The 16,706-nt window shown below is 47.8% G+C and overlaps 1 gene segment (V, D, J or C); it reads right to left on the bottom strand.

Annotated features, from left to right (window-relative positions):
- Positions 1-11,295: 11,295 nt before the first annotated feature.
- Positions 11,296-15,574, bottom strand: LOC138999299 (immunoglobulin heavy variable 1-46-like). The segment is given in 4 exon segments: positions 11,296-11,366; positions 14,717-14,855; positions 15,095-15,405; positions 15,487-15,574. Coding segments are annotated over 4 exon segments (567 nt in total).
- Positions 15,575-16,706: the final 1,132 nt, after the last annotated feature.

Genomic DNA, 16,706 nt, shown 5'->3' with positions numbered 1-16,706 from the left:
CCTCTAGCTGAGTCCCTTTCTCTGCTGCTGCCAACTGGGCCTCACAGTCGTCTGGAGGGAGAACTGAGGTCTCTTGAAGTGATTTGCCCTGTGAGGTGGTAGAGGCTGCCCAGCTGCTGGCAAGGCCTTGAGGAGGTGAAGGTTCATGGGGCAGCTCACCTGGGCCTGGGACTGCAGGGGCCACAGGGAAAGCAGTGCACAGGTGCCAGGGAGGAGGCCATAGTTTTCTTTGTAGAAGTTACTGGGAGATTGAAACCACACAAGTCCCTGGAAGCAGAATTCCTCCCCATCCCCCACCACCTCGCCAAAATAAAATCCCTGCACCCTCTCCTTTCCAGTCTCCATCCAAGCAGGTCTGACTTGCTGAGTGATCTTTCCTGTGCTTCTCAGGGGTTTCAATCAGGAGCATAATAACCATCCCACGTCCCCTTGGTGTGTGTGTGTCATGAACATCTGTACCAGCTGCTGTGCCTCTGCTTCTGCATGGTGTCCACTCCTCTGGGTGCTGTGAGCATGAGGACAAGACCAGGTCTGTCACCTGTGGGTCCTTCTTCTGCAGCTTTGGGTTCACACACATGGGGCCCACGGTCCAGCATTCAGGGGAGCTGCACTGTTGAGTCATTGGAGCCTCTTGTTAGATTCAGGTGACGTGGGTCAGAAGATTTGATTATAAAACTCATTATGGCCCAAGTGTGTATGAAAGAGACTCTCTGCCTTTTGTTCACAGGAGAAAGTTGTCTCTCTTTACAACAGACTTTCTCACTCAGAGACTCAGACGTCAGCGAAGAATCAGGATCCAGAGGTTCCCTGAGGGAAACTGTGACATGAAGAGGAAACCACACAGGAACCAGCCCAGACCTCCAACTGCACCTGCTCCTAGGATGGTCCTTGTGTTCAGGGACCCTGAGCGCCTCTGGTGGTCAGAGACCTTCCTGCAGGGAGGTTATTGTCTGGGCTCACACTGACTTCCCCTCACTGTGTGTCTTGCACAGTAATACACGGCTGTGTCCTCGGTGGTCATGGAGCTCAGCTGCAGGGAGAACTGGTTCTTGGACGTGTCTCTGGAGATGGAGGTTCGGCTCTTGAGGGAGGGGCTGTAGTAAGTACTACCATCATAACGTATGTACCCAATCCACTCCAGCTCCTTCCCTGGGGGCTGGCGGATCCAGCTCCAGTAACCACTGGTGATGGAATGACCAGACACAGTGCAGGTGAGGGAGAGGGTCTGCGAGGGCTTCACCAGTCCTGGGCCCGACTCCTGCAGCTGCACCTGGGACAGGACACCTGGGACAGAGAGAACACAGTGAGTCCTGGGCTCAGATGCAGGGTCCCCATCTCCTCACATCTAAGCCCTGAGTCACTCACATCTGGGAGCTGCCAGCAGGAAGAGGAAGAGCCACATGGGAGTCATGTCTTGCAGGTGAGGTCCTGGTTCCCCAGAAAGTATTCTCCAGGGTGAGCAGGCCCTGCATTTAAGTGGATGCCAACTGTGTGTGTGTCTGGTGGCCGTGTGGGAGTCACTGATTGGGAATGGAACCTTTACCTCTTGTGTCTGGTGGCCGTGTGGGAGTCACCGACTGGGAATGGAACCTTTACCTCTTGGTTCATAGGTTGACAATCAATCTGTGAGCCATTCTGACTGGGTTGTTCCTGCACTTTTAGGATTCATGGAGCTCCCTCTGTACCTGGGCTCTGGTCAGCAGGATGCAGGCAGCATCATAGGTGACCAGGCCCCAGCCCTTCCCTCACTACTCTCTGACCCCAGTCGCCATGGACTTGTCCACCACGATTCGCTGCAGCTCATGGCCCCCTTGGAGGTTCCCTCAGCCAAGGTGTGAGCTGTTGGAGGTGTGCTGAGCTCAGTTCTCACCTGTGTCTCCACCTGACACAGGAGGGGCCCCCAGGACCTGACATCATACGTGGGCACTGCACGTAGGCTCAGCAGAACTGCTCAGTGGCTCTGGCCCTGGAGTCTCAGGAAGGCCTGGCACAGGAGATGGGCATGAGGGGATGTCATGGGGCTGCATTTAAGGCAAAACATACCAGGGCAAGAAGGAGAGGGTTGAACATCAACCAGGACATCCTGTGCAGGCCCCATGGGGTGAGAGTGTGGGCGGCAGAGGACAGAGGGTGAGGATGGTGTGGTGTCTGTGAAGCTGGAGGCACAGCAGAGGTGGGTGGAACCATGTCTCCCTTCAGCAGGTTCTCAGGATGCAGGTGGATTCCCCAGGGGAAGCGGGACAGGTGTTGGAACACATCCCCTGAAACCAGGTTCTGAGACCCACGGGGAACAAGGCCCAGCAGGGCTGCCTGCCTCCATCTGGGGCACACGGAGAGGTGGGAGCTTCCAGGCTCACAGAGAGGCAGCACCTACAGGGTCCGACTGTACACCTCCATGTGCAGCCATGTCAGTGAGAGGCAAGCGGCTAACTGCCCCCAAAGGGCTCCTCCTGGGGCAGAGAGAGGGCTGATCACCTTCAGGTGAGGTTTGGGGCCTGGACTCCGTGCTCCCTGCTCAGCACTGTGTGGAGGATGGGGGACATCACTCTCAGTGAGGAGACAGGAATCCCTACAATGTTTTCCTTGTCAACCCAGAGAGCGACCATCAGGGACATGGTGACAGGAAAAGCTCTGATGTAAAGTCGACCAGATCTGACACACAGCCACTTCCTGCCTTTTTCCTGCAGAGAATCTAATTAAAGACACAAAGAATGAAGAGGAACTGCCCCAGGGACACTAGGAGGGAAGAAAACATTGACCCCAATAGGAAGCCTGCACAACCCTCCAGGGACAGCCCTGAGCTGGGACCCTGGGTTTGCTGGTCCTGAGCGCCCCCTGGTGTCCTAGACGCTCCCTGCAGCCCAGCCCTGCTGTCTCCTCAGCAAAGTTAGTGTCTGGGCTCACACTGACTTCCCCTCACTGTGTCTCTTGCACAGTAATACACGGCTGTGTCCTCGGCTCTCAGGCTGCTGAGCTCCATGTAGGCTGTGCTCGTGGATGTGTCTCCGGTTATGGAGACTCTGCCTTGGAATTTCTGTGCATAGTTTGTGATTCCAAGTAAAGGGAGAACACTCCCCATCCACTCAAGCCCCTGTCCTGGGGCCTGTCGCACCCAGTGCATGAGGTACCTGGTGAAGGTGTATCCAGAAGCCTTGCAGGAGACCTTCATTGAGGCCCCAGGCTTCCTCACCTCAGCCCCAGACTGCACCAGCTGCACCTGGGAGTGGACACCTGTGGGGAGGAGACAGGAGTGAGTGGAATCCCCTTGACTCTCTCTGGACCCTCCTTAACCCAGGACAGGAGCCCCTTACCTGTCACCATGGCCACCAGGAGGAGGGGTCTCCAGCTCCAGTCCATGCTGAGGGCTGTGCTGTGAGCACTTCTGTAGAGGAGGGTGTGGCTGTGGGTGATGCCCTCAGGGCACAGACTTACCCATATTTAACCTGGTCTACCTCCTCTCTTTTGCATATTCATGAGGCATAGTATTTCATAATTGAGGTCTTGACCCCACCTGAGAGAAGATGTGTGACACAGGGACCATGTTCAGTGGCCCAATTGTTTTTTCTTTAATTTATACCTTTATTGTTGAAGGTATTACACATGCCCCCTTCAACCCCCGTTGACACCTTCTAGCCCGGCCCCAGGTTCCCAGGTGTTCACCATCCTATTGTCTGTGTCCCTGGATGATGCACAGATGCATACAAGTTTGTACGTTGACCTCTTCCCACCCTCCCACCCGACCACGACTTCCCTCTGAGTTTCCCTAGTCTGCTCCATACTTCGAGGTCTCTGGATCCATTCTCTACATCAGTTATTTTGTTCATTAGATTCCACATATGAGTGAGGTCATGTGATGATTATCTTTATCTCACTAGCTTATTGAACTGACCATGATACTCTCCAGGTCCCTCAATGCTGTCTCAAAGCATATGGGATCCTTCTCTTTTACTGCTGCATAGTATTCAGTAGCATAAATGTACCACAGCTTTTTTACCCACTCATCTACTTCCTGTCACCATGTTCCTGATGGTTGCTCTCTGGGTTGACAAGGGGGCGCTCAGGACCAGCAAACCCAGGGTCCCAGCTCAGAGGCTCTCCCTGTAGGGATGTAGGGCATTTGGGCTGTTTCCAGTCTTAGCTATTGCAAATTGTGCTGCTATGAACATAGGGGTGCATACATTGTTTATGATTGGTGTTTGGGTCCCTTAGCATATATTCCTAAAAGTGGGATCAGTGGGTCAAATGGCAGTTACATGTTTAAAATTTTGAGGAAACTCCATACTGTGTTCCATAGTGGCTGCACAGCATGAATTCCCGCCAGCAGAGTATGAGGGTTCCCTTTCAACCACATCCTCGCCAGCACTTGTCATGTGTTGATTTGTTGGTGATAGCCATTCTGACAGGTGTGAGCTGATACCTCATTGTCCTTTTAATTTGCATCTCTCTGATTGTCAGTGACTTCGAGCTTTTTTTCAAATGTCTTTTGGCCATCGGTATGTTCCCTTTGGAGAAGTGTGTATTTAGGTCCTTTGCCCATTATTTAATTGGATTGTTTGTCTTCCTTTGGTTACGTTGTATGGGTTTCTTATACATTTTGGATATTAACTCTTTATCACATGGATCCTTGCCAAATATGTCCTCTCATTTCATTTTTTGATGGTTTCTTTGGCTGGGCAGACAGTTTTTATTTTGATGTTTTCCCATTTGTTTAGTTTCTCCTTAGTTTTCTTTGTCCTGGGAGATGTATCTGTAAACACATTGCTATGAGAGATGTCTGAGATTTTGCGCCTATAAGAGTTTCCCTACTCACATTTAGGTCTTTTAACCATTTTGACTTTACTCCTGTGTATGGTGTATGTTTGTGTATTGTTTCAATTTTTGCATGTTTATCTGTCCAATTTTCCAATAATATTTATGAAAGTGACTGCTTTGACTTCATTGTATGCTCTTGCCTCCTTTGTCAAATATTAATTGAGCATAATGGCTTGGGTGGATTTCTCTGTTCTGTTCCATTGATGTATATGCCTGTTCTTGTGGCAGTACCAGGCTGTTTTGATTTCTATGGCTTTGGAGTATAATTCGATGTCTGGTGTTGTGATCCCTCCACCTTTGTTCTTCTTTCTCAAGATTTCTGTTGCTAATTGGGGTCTTTTTTGGTTCCATATAAATTATTGGAGTATTTGTTGTAAATCTATGAAATATGCTGTTGCTGTTTTAATAGGGATTACATTGAATGTGTAGAGAGCTTTAGGTAAATTGGACCTTTTAATGATGTTAATTCTAACAATACATGATCATCATACATTTTCCCACTTGTTTATATCTTCCTCTATCTCTTTATTCAACATCCTGTATTTTTCTGAGTACAAGTCTTTTACCTGCTTGGTTAAGTTTTATCTTACGTATCACAATTTTTTGATGCACTGTTAAATGGAGTTGTTGGTTTGGTTTCCCTGTCTGAGAATCCATTATTGGTGTATAAAAGTACCATTGATTTCTGGGTGTTAATTTTGTATCCTGCTGCATTGCTGAATTCATTTATTAAATCTAGGTTTTGTTGTTGTTGTTGTTGTTGTGTGTGTGTATGTGTGTGGATTCTTTAGTGTTTTCTATGTACAATATCATGTTGTCTATGAATAATAAGAGTTTTAGTTACTCCTTTCCAATTGGATGCATTTTATTTCTTCTTCTTGTCTCATTGCTGTGGCTAAGACTTCGAGTACTATGTTGAATAAGAGAGGTGAAAGTGTGATTTCTGTTTTGTTCCATTTATTAGGGGAAATGGGTTTGGTTTTTGCTCATTGAGATGATTCTGGCTGTGGGTAGTTCATACGTGTCCTTTATTGTGTTGAGATATGAGTCCTCTTCTCCCACTTTGCTGAGAGTATTTATCAAAAGTGGGTGTTGGGTTTTGTCGAATGCTTTTTCTGAATCCATAGATATGGTCATGTTGTTTTTCTCTTTCCGTTTGTTTTTGCAATGTATCATGTTTATTGATTTGTGAATATTGTACCAGCCCTGCATTCTTGGATGGATCCCATTTGGTAATGTTGTATGATCTTTTAAATATAATGCTGGATCCAAATTCCTAACAATTTGTAGAGGATTTTAGCATCTATGTTCATCAGGGATATTGGCCTGTAATTATCTTCCTTAGGAGTGTCACCTGGTTTTGGAATTAGGATGATGCTGGGCTCCTGAAAAGAGTTTGGAAGTGTTCCTTACTCTTGGATTTTTTTTGAATAGTTTGGGGAGTATAGGTGTTAGTTCATCTTTGGATGATTGGTAAAACTCCCCTGTGAAGGCATCCAGACCAGGACTTTTATTTGCTGGGAGGTTTTAGATTCCTGCTTCTATTTCCACAGTTGTTATTGGCATACTCAGGTTTTCTGATTGTTCCTGTTTCAGTTTTGGGGTACTGTGTCTTTCTAGGAATTTGTTTGTTTCATCCATATTATCCAGCTTGTTGGCATATATTTGTTCATAGGACTTTATTACAATCCTTTTTATTTCTGGGCTGTCGGTTGTTATATCTCTGCTTTCATTTCTAACTTTATTTATTTAGGTCCCCTCTCTTTGTTTCCTGTTGAGTCTGGCTAATGGTTTTTCCGTCTTTTTTATCTTTTCAAAGAAACTGCTCATGGTTTCACCAAGTCCCATTACTGAGCATTGAAAGGTTCTGTACTCACCAGAGCGGTCAATCAGGAGGAGACCACAGGAGACACAGAGAGGTCAGGGAGCAGTGCATGACTTGGGGAAGCTTTTCAGGCACAGTGGGTTCTCATGGCTCCTGGAAATCCACCAAAGGAGCAAGGAGGGAGGTGTGGGAGGTCTACTCCATCCTGCAGATGTGAGTGAGTTGAAGGTGTAGCCACTACAGTACCTATGACATGGAGGCTGGGAAAATGCTGTGATTGATCAGCAACCCAACAAGCAGCTTCTTTCTGGGTTATTATCCCATCTGAGCCCTCAAAGGAGTGATCAACAGAGGATCCAACACTGTCATTATCAAATGTCAAACTTTAACCCATGATTTTAAGTTAAAAAGATTGGAAAATTGTAAAGCTGTCCTCTTCACCAAGAAATTTCCCAAGGCAGCTGCTTGTTAAAATGAGATGATTTCCAATGAACCTTGTTAAATGTCCCTATGAAACTGCACGACACGGGAAGCGCATACTGCTGTCATCTCACATCAGTGCTGGTGTGACACCTATGGGGAGAGAGCTGAGGTCATTTCCTGTGGCACCAGGAACAGCAAGTCCTGGCACCTGTACATCGAGCAGCCCTCAAGGGCCCTTTGCACCATTCAGATGTGTCCATCCAGCTTCCACTGTCTGAGGGACGTGCACATGTTTTATTTAGTGTTGGCCTGTCAGAAGGAAGGGCCCTATGGGGGCAGCTGAGCAGGTGGGTCAGACCCTGAGCTCAGAACCCAGGGACTTGGGCTGTGCTAGGGTCTCTCTTGATGGGAAGTTTTCCAACCACAGGCCGATGAGAGCACTGAGGATGGTCTTTGTGGAGAAAGAAAAGCAGGAAATACAGACACGTGGTGAGGAGAGTCCCCATCACTGCCCACATGTCCTCTGCCAGCAGCAGTGCTACCCCCTCCTCTGGGGTCTGCAGTGAGAAAGCGGGAAATGAGAGCCTCAGAGAAATCCAGCCTCAGCATCACCAGGAGCTGTCCCTGGAGGCAGCTGAGAGCTTGAGAGGAAATCCCTGTGCCCAACAGGAAGGCCCTTCCCTCCCCACCTCCCTCTGCCCCTGCTCCTGGGGCTGCTCTCTGTGCTGTGGGTCCTGAGCGCCCCCTGGTGTCCTGTGGGGCCCCTGCAGCTCAGACCTGCTGTCTCCTCAGGGAGGTTTGCGTCTGGGCTCACACTGACTTCCCCTCACTGTGTCTCTTGCACAGAAATACACGGCTGTGTCCTCGGCTCTCAGGCTGTTCAGTGTTAAGTAAACTTGGCTCTTGGACGTGTCCCTGGTGATGCTGAGGCGGGATTTCAGTGCTGGGTTGTAGTATGTACTTGCACCCCACATACCCCCAACCCACTCCAGCCCCTTTCCTGGAGCCTGGCGGATCCAGTGTACATCGTAGCTCGTCAGAGAGAATCCAGAGACAGTGCAGGTGAGGGAGAGGGTCTGCGAGGGCTTCACCAGTCCTGGGCCCGACTCCTGCAGCTGCACCTGGGACAGGACACCTGGGGACAAGGAGCATCTGTCCTGTCAGTCACCTGCAGTCACAGCCACCCCATGACCCCTGTCTGACCCCTGAGAGCCTCACCTCGGGGGGCTGTCAGCAGGCACAGGAGAAGACCCAGCAGCCTCATCTTCTTCTAGACCACAGCTTCGCCTTCCCAGAGACCTCAGTCCTGTGTGAGGAGACAGCTGGGAGCCTCACAGCCCAGGAGAGGATGTACCCTGGAGCTTGAACAGAAATTTGCATGTGGGGCAGCCTTTTCCTTATAAGTACAGGGACTGAGGTCAGTATTCACTTTGATTTGAGCAACTACTACCAAAGCACAAGAAAAAGGGAGACCCTTGATTCCTGATGTTGGAAACTTTTTATTGTGTTACTAGAGGCCCAGTGCACTAATTCATGCACCAGTGGGGTCCCTCGACCTTGTTTGTGGGATTGGATAGAAACTGGCATCTGACCACCCCCCAAGGGGTCCCGGCTTGTGAGAAGGTGCAGTCCAGGCCAAGAAAGCCACCAGTCTACGATTGGGTCTGGGGAGAGACATGGGATATTGGCCAGCCAGGGAGGGACCGTGGAAGGGCTTCAGTGCATGTCTGGCCCATCTCTCTCAATCCCAATGAGCCTGACCCCACCAGCAAGCTGACCTACTGGTTGGAGCGTCTGCCCCTTGGTGGTCATTGCACGTCATAGCGAGCAGTTGAGCAGCTGTAGCATATCAACAACATATTAAGCTTTGATTACTTGATTGAACAGCTGACTGGTCGACCAGACACTTAGCACATTAAGCTTTTATTATATAGGATACTACACTGTGAAAACTCTTCCCTTATGCAAGCCCATTGCATATTGCACAGACCCTGAGCTAATCACTTCAGAGATCATCATGTTTTAACCTGGAGAAAAGATTAGAAATAAAAGCAGTGATTATTCATGTGAACCATTGAGAATCTCTCATATTTTAAATGATACGGCAGCCTGATTTCTCAGTGTAGTGTTATCAGTGATGTTGAGGTTCAGTGAAGGGAATTGCAGAATTCCTAGCATACATTTTCTCACAGGAAAGGGAACTTCAACCTTGTCAGGAATCCCTCACTCCCAGCCTCCCTCTGTCCTGACCCGGGGATGCTCACTGAGGTCAGAGGGTGCCAGGCTCTCCCCCACAACATAACACACCCTTAATGTGCAATGCAGACATTCTCCCAGCAGGCACAGGATTCGGAAAGATATTCTCTTGCTAAGTTGTTATTAAATTTATTTGAGGGACTATTTGGTGGTGCAAATGTAATTATTTTATTAAAGTTCAATTCATCACTATTTTCTCTGATGGGTGCTGTTTTGGGTGATTTTACAAGAATTTCCCAGAAAATTCTGAGCCTCCCCTGCCCGTGTGGATTGGCTACAGCAGCCACAGATGCTGGAGCAGGTGCTTGTACCAGAGGGGAGCGCTGCTGGGAAACTACCCATAAATGTGGAAATGACTGTGGAACTGGGTGAGAAGAGGAAGCTGGACTTGATTTGAGTCACATGACAGAAATGTGCCTGATGCTCATGGACAGAAAGTTACTGGACATGAGTGTTTAAACCCTCCTCCAGTGAAAGCCCAGAAGGAAGTGCGGGCATGATAGAGACGGCTCGTGTCATCGAAGGAAATACCTGAATAATTAGGAGTAGGAGTTGATTGAAGTAGAAACCTTAAAGATCATGCAGGCAGGGATCAAGAGCAATAAGGAACCTGTCACTGCAAACTGGTGGGAAGGGGACCCCTGTTTCCTAAATGCACATTCTCACAGTGTCTTTGTAAGGAGACGGTGACACCTTCCCAGGTCCAAGGTATTCCCACTTGGACAACTTTGGGTTGATTAACCACATGGTCTCACCATGAATCATCCAAGTTGCATAATTCATGGGGGTCCCGTTTATGAAATCTCTCAACACTCACTGGGAAGAGTGGACATTCCTCACTGGAGGAGCCAAGGGGACGGTGTGTCTGTATGAGGCGCCTTCATTCCATTAGACCAGGGCTCCTGACTCAGTCCATCATCTTCATTGTAATCACCATCATCATCTTCATCAACATCACCACAATTTGCTCACTTATAATCATTCTTCTCATTTTCTATGGACATGGTGGTTGTCCAAACAAAATGACTTCTTGTAAGTAAACAATCAGGAGCGTAATAACCATCCCACGTCCTCGTGGTGTGTGTGTGTCATGAACATCTTTATCAGCTGCTGTGCCTCTGCTTCTGCATGGTGTCCACTCCTCTGGGTGCTGTGAGTATGAGGACAAGACCAGCACTGTCACCCTGTGGGTCCTTCTTCTGCAGCTTTGGGTTCACACACATGTGGGGCCCACGGTCCAGCATTCAGGGGAGCTGCACTGTTGGGTCATTAGAGCCTCTTGTTAGATTCAGGTGATGTGGATCAGAAGATTTGATGATAAAACTCATTATGGCCCAACTGTGTATGAAAGAGACTCTCTACCTTTTGTTCACATGAGAAAGTTCTCTCTCTTTACAACAGACTTTCTAACTCAGAGACTCAGAGGTCAGCGCAGAATCAGGATCCAGATATTCCCTGAGGGAAATGGTGACATGAAGAGGAAACCACACAGGAACCAGCCCAGACCTCCAACTGCACCTGCTGCTGGGATGGTCCTTGTGTTCAGGGACCCTGAGCGCCTTCTGGTGGTCAGAGACCTTCTTGCAGGGAGGTATTTGTCTGGGCTCACACTGACTTCCCCTCACTGTGTCTAGTACAGTAATACACAGCGGAGTCCTCAGTGGTCACAGAGGTCAGCCGCAGGGAGAACTGGTTCTTGGACGTGTCTCTGGAGATGGAGGTTCGGCTCTTCAGGGAGGGGCTGTAGTAAGCGTTTCCTTCATAGCGTATGTACCCCATCCACTCCAGCCCTTTCCCCAGGATGGACACCCACGCCCTCCTCCACTCCCCCATGCATGAATTTCCTGCACCTGGCCTCTAATTTAATTATAAAAATTCTTGATGTAAAACACTGATATGAAGGAACAGATATAGAAAAATCATTTTATATGAAGAGTATTCTTTTCCTCTGTCCATTATTACAGAAGACCCTATGTCCATTATTTCAGAGACCCCCCAGGCTGCACCAGGCCTCCCCCAGAATCCACCAGCTGCACCTCACACTGGACACCTGCGAACACAGAGACACAAGGTGGACTGATAATCACATGGAAGCACCAACAGGCACAGGCACAGGTCTCAGCGCTCCCCACTCCTGAGAACGACCTTGAGAAATGATCAGGAGGAAAACGCAGCTTGGCACCAAGTCCATGGTGGAGCCGCTGGGGTCCTGTCTCAGGTGCTTGGGTTCTGGGTGTCTCCCCAACATGCCGGACAAGGGCCCCCTTTTATGAGCCGGAGGAGAGCCCCATTTGCATGAGGTCTGCATATAAGGTGCAGCTGGGACCCTGGGCTGTGTGCCTGACCTTATCATCCTAGGGGCGACCCCAGATGGGAAAGGACTCAAGGATGATGGCCACAAGGGGTCCCGTCCTGACCCCCCTCCCTTCCTCCTTTATTGAAACTCGTCATTCTGATCCCATTCCTTTGGCAGAAGCTTCCAGGATTGACAGTCCTCCTTCCTTGGGGTTTGGATGAGGACCCAGGGGTGCTCCCCCACAGGGGCTTCTTCTTGCTCTCCTTTACCCCCCATAGGCCATGTTGCCTTTCTTGGTTTTGGGAATAAGAATTTGAATTGGCTGATGCTTTTATTTTGAGACTGAAAGATGCTCCTTGTTATTTTCCTCAATCAGATCCTCCACAAAACTCGAACCTCTACATGTGAGGAGGCAGGAGAGGCTGGGCTGGATGCTGTGGCCGCAGCCTCCATCTCCAACCTGCTGCCACTCTCACAAGCACACAGCTGCCTCCAGAAACCACACATTTCACTCAACTTCCTTGCTGTTCATGAGCAAAAGTGCTGTTTTGCAGCCTCTCAAAGTGGGAGAATTTCCATCCTTTACAAGTGGAGCCTAGCTGGTGTTACTCAGTGGATGGAGCATCAGTGCCCACACAAAAGGGTGTAAACTCTTTAGAACTAACTCATCCTCTCCAGGTAGCAGGATTTTAATAATTGTGTGAACTTCCCACTCCACACGGAGAAAAAACATGTATGAACGTATGTTGTAAATGAAGAAAAGACAATGTTTTGGTGTAAGAAATGTCCTAACATGTAGAGAATATTTTATAAGATTTTATTGGAGCCAAACTGATGACAACTGTGGGGGAGCAAGACCTCCAATGCCCTGGAGAATAACCGTTTGCAGCTGTGTTTGTGCATTTGCAGTTCAGGAGGGAAGGTGAGGAGTGACATGGAGGTGGGAGAGTGAAAGGCGGGGATTGGATGCCAGGATTGTGAACAGGAGGTTCTCTCTCTCTCTCTCTTCTAATCTTTATTGTTGAAAGTATTGCATAGGTCCCCCTTCTCCTCATTATCCTCTTCCCTCTCACTCATTCCCTCCCCAGGCCCCCACCACCCCATTGTCTGTGTCCATGGGTTCGGCATATATGCAGACAAGTTCATTTCATCCTGATTTCATCCCATCCACACTCTCCTGCCTTCCCTCTGAGTTTCCATAGTCTGTTCATGCTTCTATGTCTCTGGGTCTATTTTTGTTTATCAGTTTATTCTATCCATTAACAATGCAGACTAGTGTAGCCATTAAGGTAGACAATATGGATTTCCATCTACAAATTAAAAATGGAACTCCCATTTGGCCCAGTGATTCCACTTCTAGGAATATATCCTAAGAAACCCAAAACAATCATCAGAAAGAATGCATGCACCCCTATGTTCATAGCAGTGCAATTTACAACAGCTAAGCTTTGGAAACAGCCTAAGTGCCTGTCAGCATACGATTGCATAAAAAAACGGTGGTACCTCCACACCATGGAATGCAATGCAGCTGTGAAAAAGAAAGAACCCTTACCACTTGCAACAGCAGGGGTACGTCCTACAAGGGCTTAATCTCCAAAATGTATAGGAACTCATACAACTTAACAAAAGGAAGACAACAACATAATTGAAAAATGGGCAAAAGGCCTCATAGGCAAGTCTCCAAAGTGGACACAGATGGCCAAGACATGCTCTCCTGAGGGTGGTCGTGCTGGTGTCAAAGGTGTGTTAACCCAGATGAAGAGGCACAACGGACGGGTGTGTTTGAGGCAAAGATGGGTATCCATGTTCGGTGGGAGTCTGAGGGTCCAAGTCCTGATTCTTCTATCTTTAAATTAAACCTTTATTGTTGAAGGTGTTACAGATGTCCCCTTTATCCCCATTGATACCTTCTAGCCCCCCCCCCCCCCCCGGGTGCCCAGGTCTTCACCATCCTCTTGTGTCCCTGGAAATGTCAACCAACATGACTTTGTTGGTTGACATTTCCTATGTCTCTTGGCCATTGGTATGTTTCCTTTGGAGAAGTATGTATTTAGGTCCTTTGCCCATTTTTTAATTGGATTGTTTGTCTTCCTTTGGTTAAGTTGTATGGGTTTCTTATATATTTTGGATATTAACTCTTTATCACATGGATCCTTGCAAAATATGTCCTCCCCTACTGTGGGCTCCCTTTTCGTTTTGTTGTTGGTTTGTTTTGCTGTGCAGACAATTTTATTTTGATGTATTCCCTTTTGTTTACTTTCTCCTTAGTTTCCTTTGTCCTGGGAGGTGTATCTGTAAACACATAGCTATGAGAGATGTCTGAGATTTTGCTGCCTATGGTTTCTTCTAGGATTTTTAAGGTTTCCCTACTTACATTTAAGTCTTTTAACCATTTACTTTACTCCTGTGTATGGTGCATGTTCGTGTATTGTTTCGTGTTTTTTTTTTTGCACGTTTATCTGTCCAATTTTCCCAACAATATTTATTGAAGAGACTGTTTTGAGTCCATTGTATGCTCTTGTTTCCTTTCCCAAATATTAATTGAGCATAATGGCTTGGGTAGATTTCTGAGGTCTCTGTTCTGTTCTTTTGATGCATATGACTCTTCTTGTGGGTACCAGGCTGTTTTGATTATTATGGCTTTGGAGTATAATTTGATATCTGATATTGTTATCCCTCCACCTTAGTCCTTTCTTTCTCAAGATTCCTATGGCTAATTGGGGTCTATTTTGGTTCCATATAAATTTTTGGAGTATTTGTTATAGATCTGTGAAATATGCTGTTGCTGTTTTAATAGGGATTGCATTGAATCTGTAGAGTGCTTTGGGTAATATGGACGTTTTAATGATGTTAATTCTACCAATCCATGATCACGGTATATTTTTCCACTTGTTTATATCTTCCTCTGTCTCTTTATTCAACATCCTGTATTTTTCTGAGTATAAGTCTTTTACCTGCTTGGTCAAGTTTATTCTTAAATATCACAATTTTTTGATGGGATGGCAAATGGGATTGTGAGTTGGTTTCCCTTTCTGAGAATTCATTATTGGTGCATAAGAGTAGCATTGATTTTTGGGTGTTAATTTCATAAACTGCTACATTACCAAATTTGTTTCTTAAATCGATTAGTTTGGTGGTTGGGTCCTTCGGGTTTTCTATGTACAGTATCATGTTGGTGAGGAGAGTCCCCATCACTGCTCTCATGTCATCTGCCAGCAGCAGTGTTACCCCCTCCTCTGGGGTCTGCAGTGAGAAAGCAGGAAATTAGAGCCTCAGAGAAAGAGCAGGAGCCTTCCCTGGAGGCAGCTGAGAGCTTGAGAGGAAATCCCTGTGCCCAACAGGAAGGCCCTTCCCTCCCACCTCCCTCTGCCCCTGCTCCTGGGGCGGCTCTCTGTGCTGTGGGTCCTGAGCGCCCCCTGCACCCCAGCCCTCCTGTCTCCTCAGGGAAGTTAGTGTCTGGGCTCACACTGACTTCCCCTCACTGTGTCTCTTGCACAGTAATACAGGGCTGTGTCCTCAGCTCTCAGGCTGCTGAGCTCCATGTAGGCTGTGCTCGTGGACGTGTCTCCGGTTATGGAGACTCTGTCTTGGAACTTCTGTGCGTAGTTTGTTTCTCCATCTTCAGGGTCAACACACCCCACCCACTCAAGCCCCTGTCCTGGGGCCTGTCGCACCCAGTGCATCCAGTAGTTGGTGAAGGTGTATCCAGAAGCCTTGCAGGAGACCTTCACGGAGGCCCCAGGCTTCCTCACCTCAGCCCCAGACTGCACCAGCTGCACCTGGGAGTCGACACCTGTGGGGAGGAGACAGGAGTGAGTGGAATCGCACTTGACTCTCCCTGGACCCTCCTTAACCCAGGACAAGAGCCTCTTACCTGTCGCCATGGCCACCAGGAGGAGGGTTCTCCAGCTCCAGTCCATGCTGAGGGCTGTGCTGTGAGAACTTCTGTAGTGGAGGGTGTGGCTGTGTGTGGCTGTGGGTGATGCCCTCAGGGCACAGACTTACCCATATTTAACCTGGTCTACCTCCTCTCTTTTGCATATTCATGAGGCAGAGTATTTCATAACTGAGGTCTTGACTCCACCTGAGAGAAGATGGGTGTCACAGGGACCATGTTCAGTGGGAGTCTGAGGGTCCAAGTCCTAATTCTTTTTTCTTTAAATTAAACCTTTATTGTTGAAGGTATTACAAATGTCTCCTTCATCCCCCATCGACACCTTCTAGCCCAGCCCCAGGTGCCCAGGTCTTCCCCATCCTATTGTCTGTGTCCCTGGATGATGCACATATGCATACGAGTTTGTAGGTTGACCTCTTCCCACCCACCCTCCTGACCACGACTTCCCTCTGAGATTCCCCAGTCTGCTCCATGCTTCCAGGTCTCTGGATCCATTCTCATCATCAGTTTATTTTGTTCATTAGGTTCCACATATGAGTGAGGTCTCGTGATACTCGTCTTTCTCTGACTGGTTTATTTCACTTACATGATACTGTCTGGGTCCCTCCATGCTGTCCCCAAGGGTAAGAGATACTTCTCTTTTACTGCTGGATAGTATTCTGTGGCATAAATATACCACAGCTTTTTTATCCACTTAGTGACTCATGGGCATTTGGGCTGTTTCCAGTCTTAGCTATTGCAAATTGTGCTGCTATGAACATAGGGGTGCATATTGATTCTGATTGGTGTTTGCGGTCCCTCAGCATATATGCCTAAAAGTGGATTCACTGGGTCAAATGGCAGTTCCATCTTTAATTTTTTGAGGAAACTCCATACTTTTTCCATAATGGCTGCACTAGCCTGCATTCCCACAGGCAGAGTAGGAGGGTTCCCTTTTCTCCATATCCTCGCCAGCACTTGTCATTTGTCAATTTGTTGGTGGCAGCCATTCTGACAGGTGTGAGCTGATACCTCATTGTCCTTTTAATTTGCATCTCTCTGATGGTCAGTGACTTCGAGCATTTTTCCTATGTCTCTTGTCCATCTGTATGTTCCCTTTGGAAAAGTGTGTATTAAGGTCCTTTGCCCATTTTTTGATTGGATTTTTGTCTTCCTTTGCTTAAGTTGTATGGGTTTCTTATACATTTTGGATATTAACT

The sequence above is a fragment of the Myotis yumanensis genome, unplaced genomic scaffold (assembly GCF_028538775.1).
Source record: "Myotis yumanensis isolate MYYU_CA2020_CCGP unplaced genomic scaffold, mMyoYum1.0.hap1 SCAF_1, whole genome shotgun sequence".
Classification (NCBI taxonomy): Eukaryota; Metazoa; Chordata; class Mammalia; order Chiroptera; family Vespertilionidae; genus Myotis; species Myotis yumanensis.
This window is presented reverse-complemented; position numbering and strand designations above follow the sequence as displayed.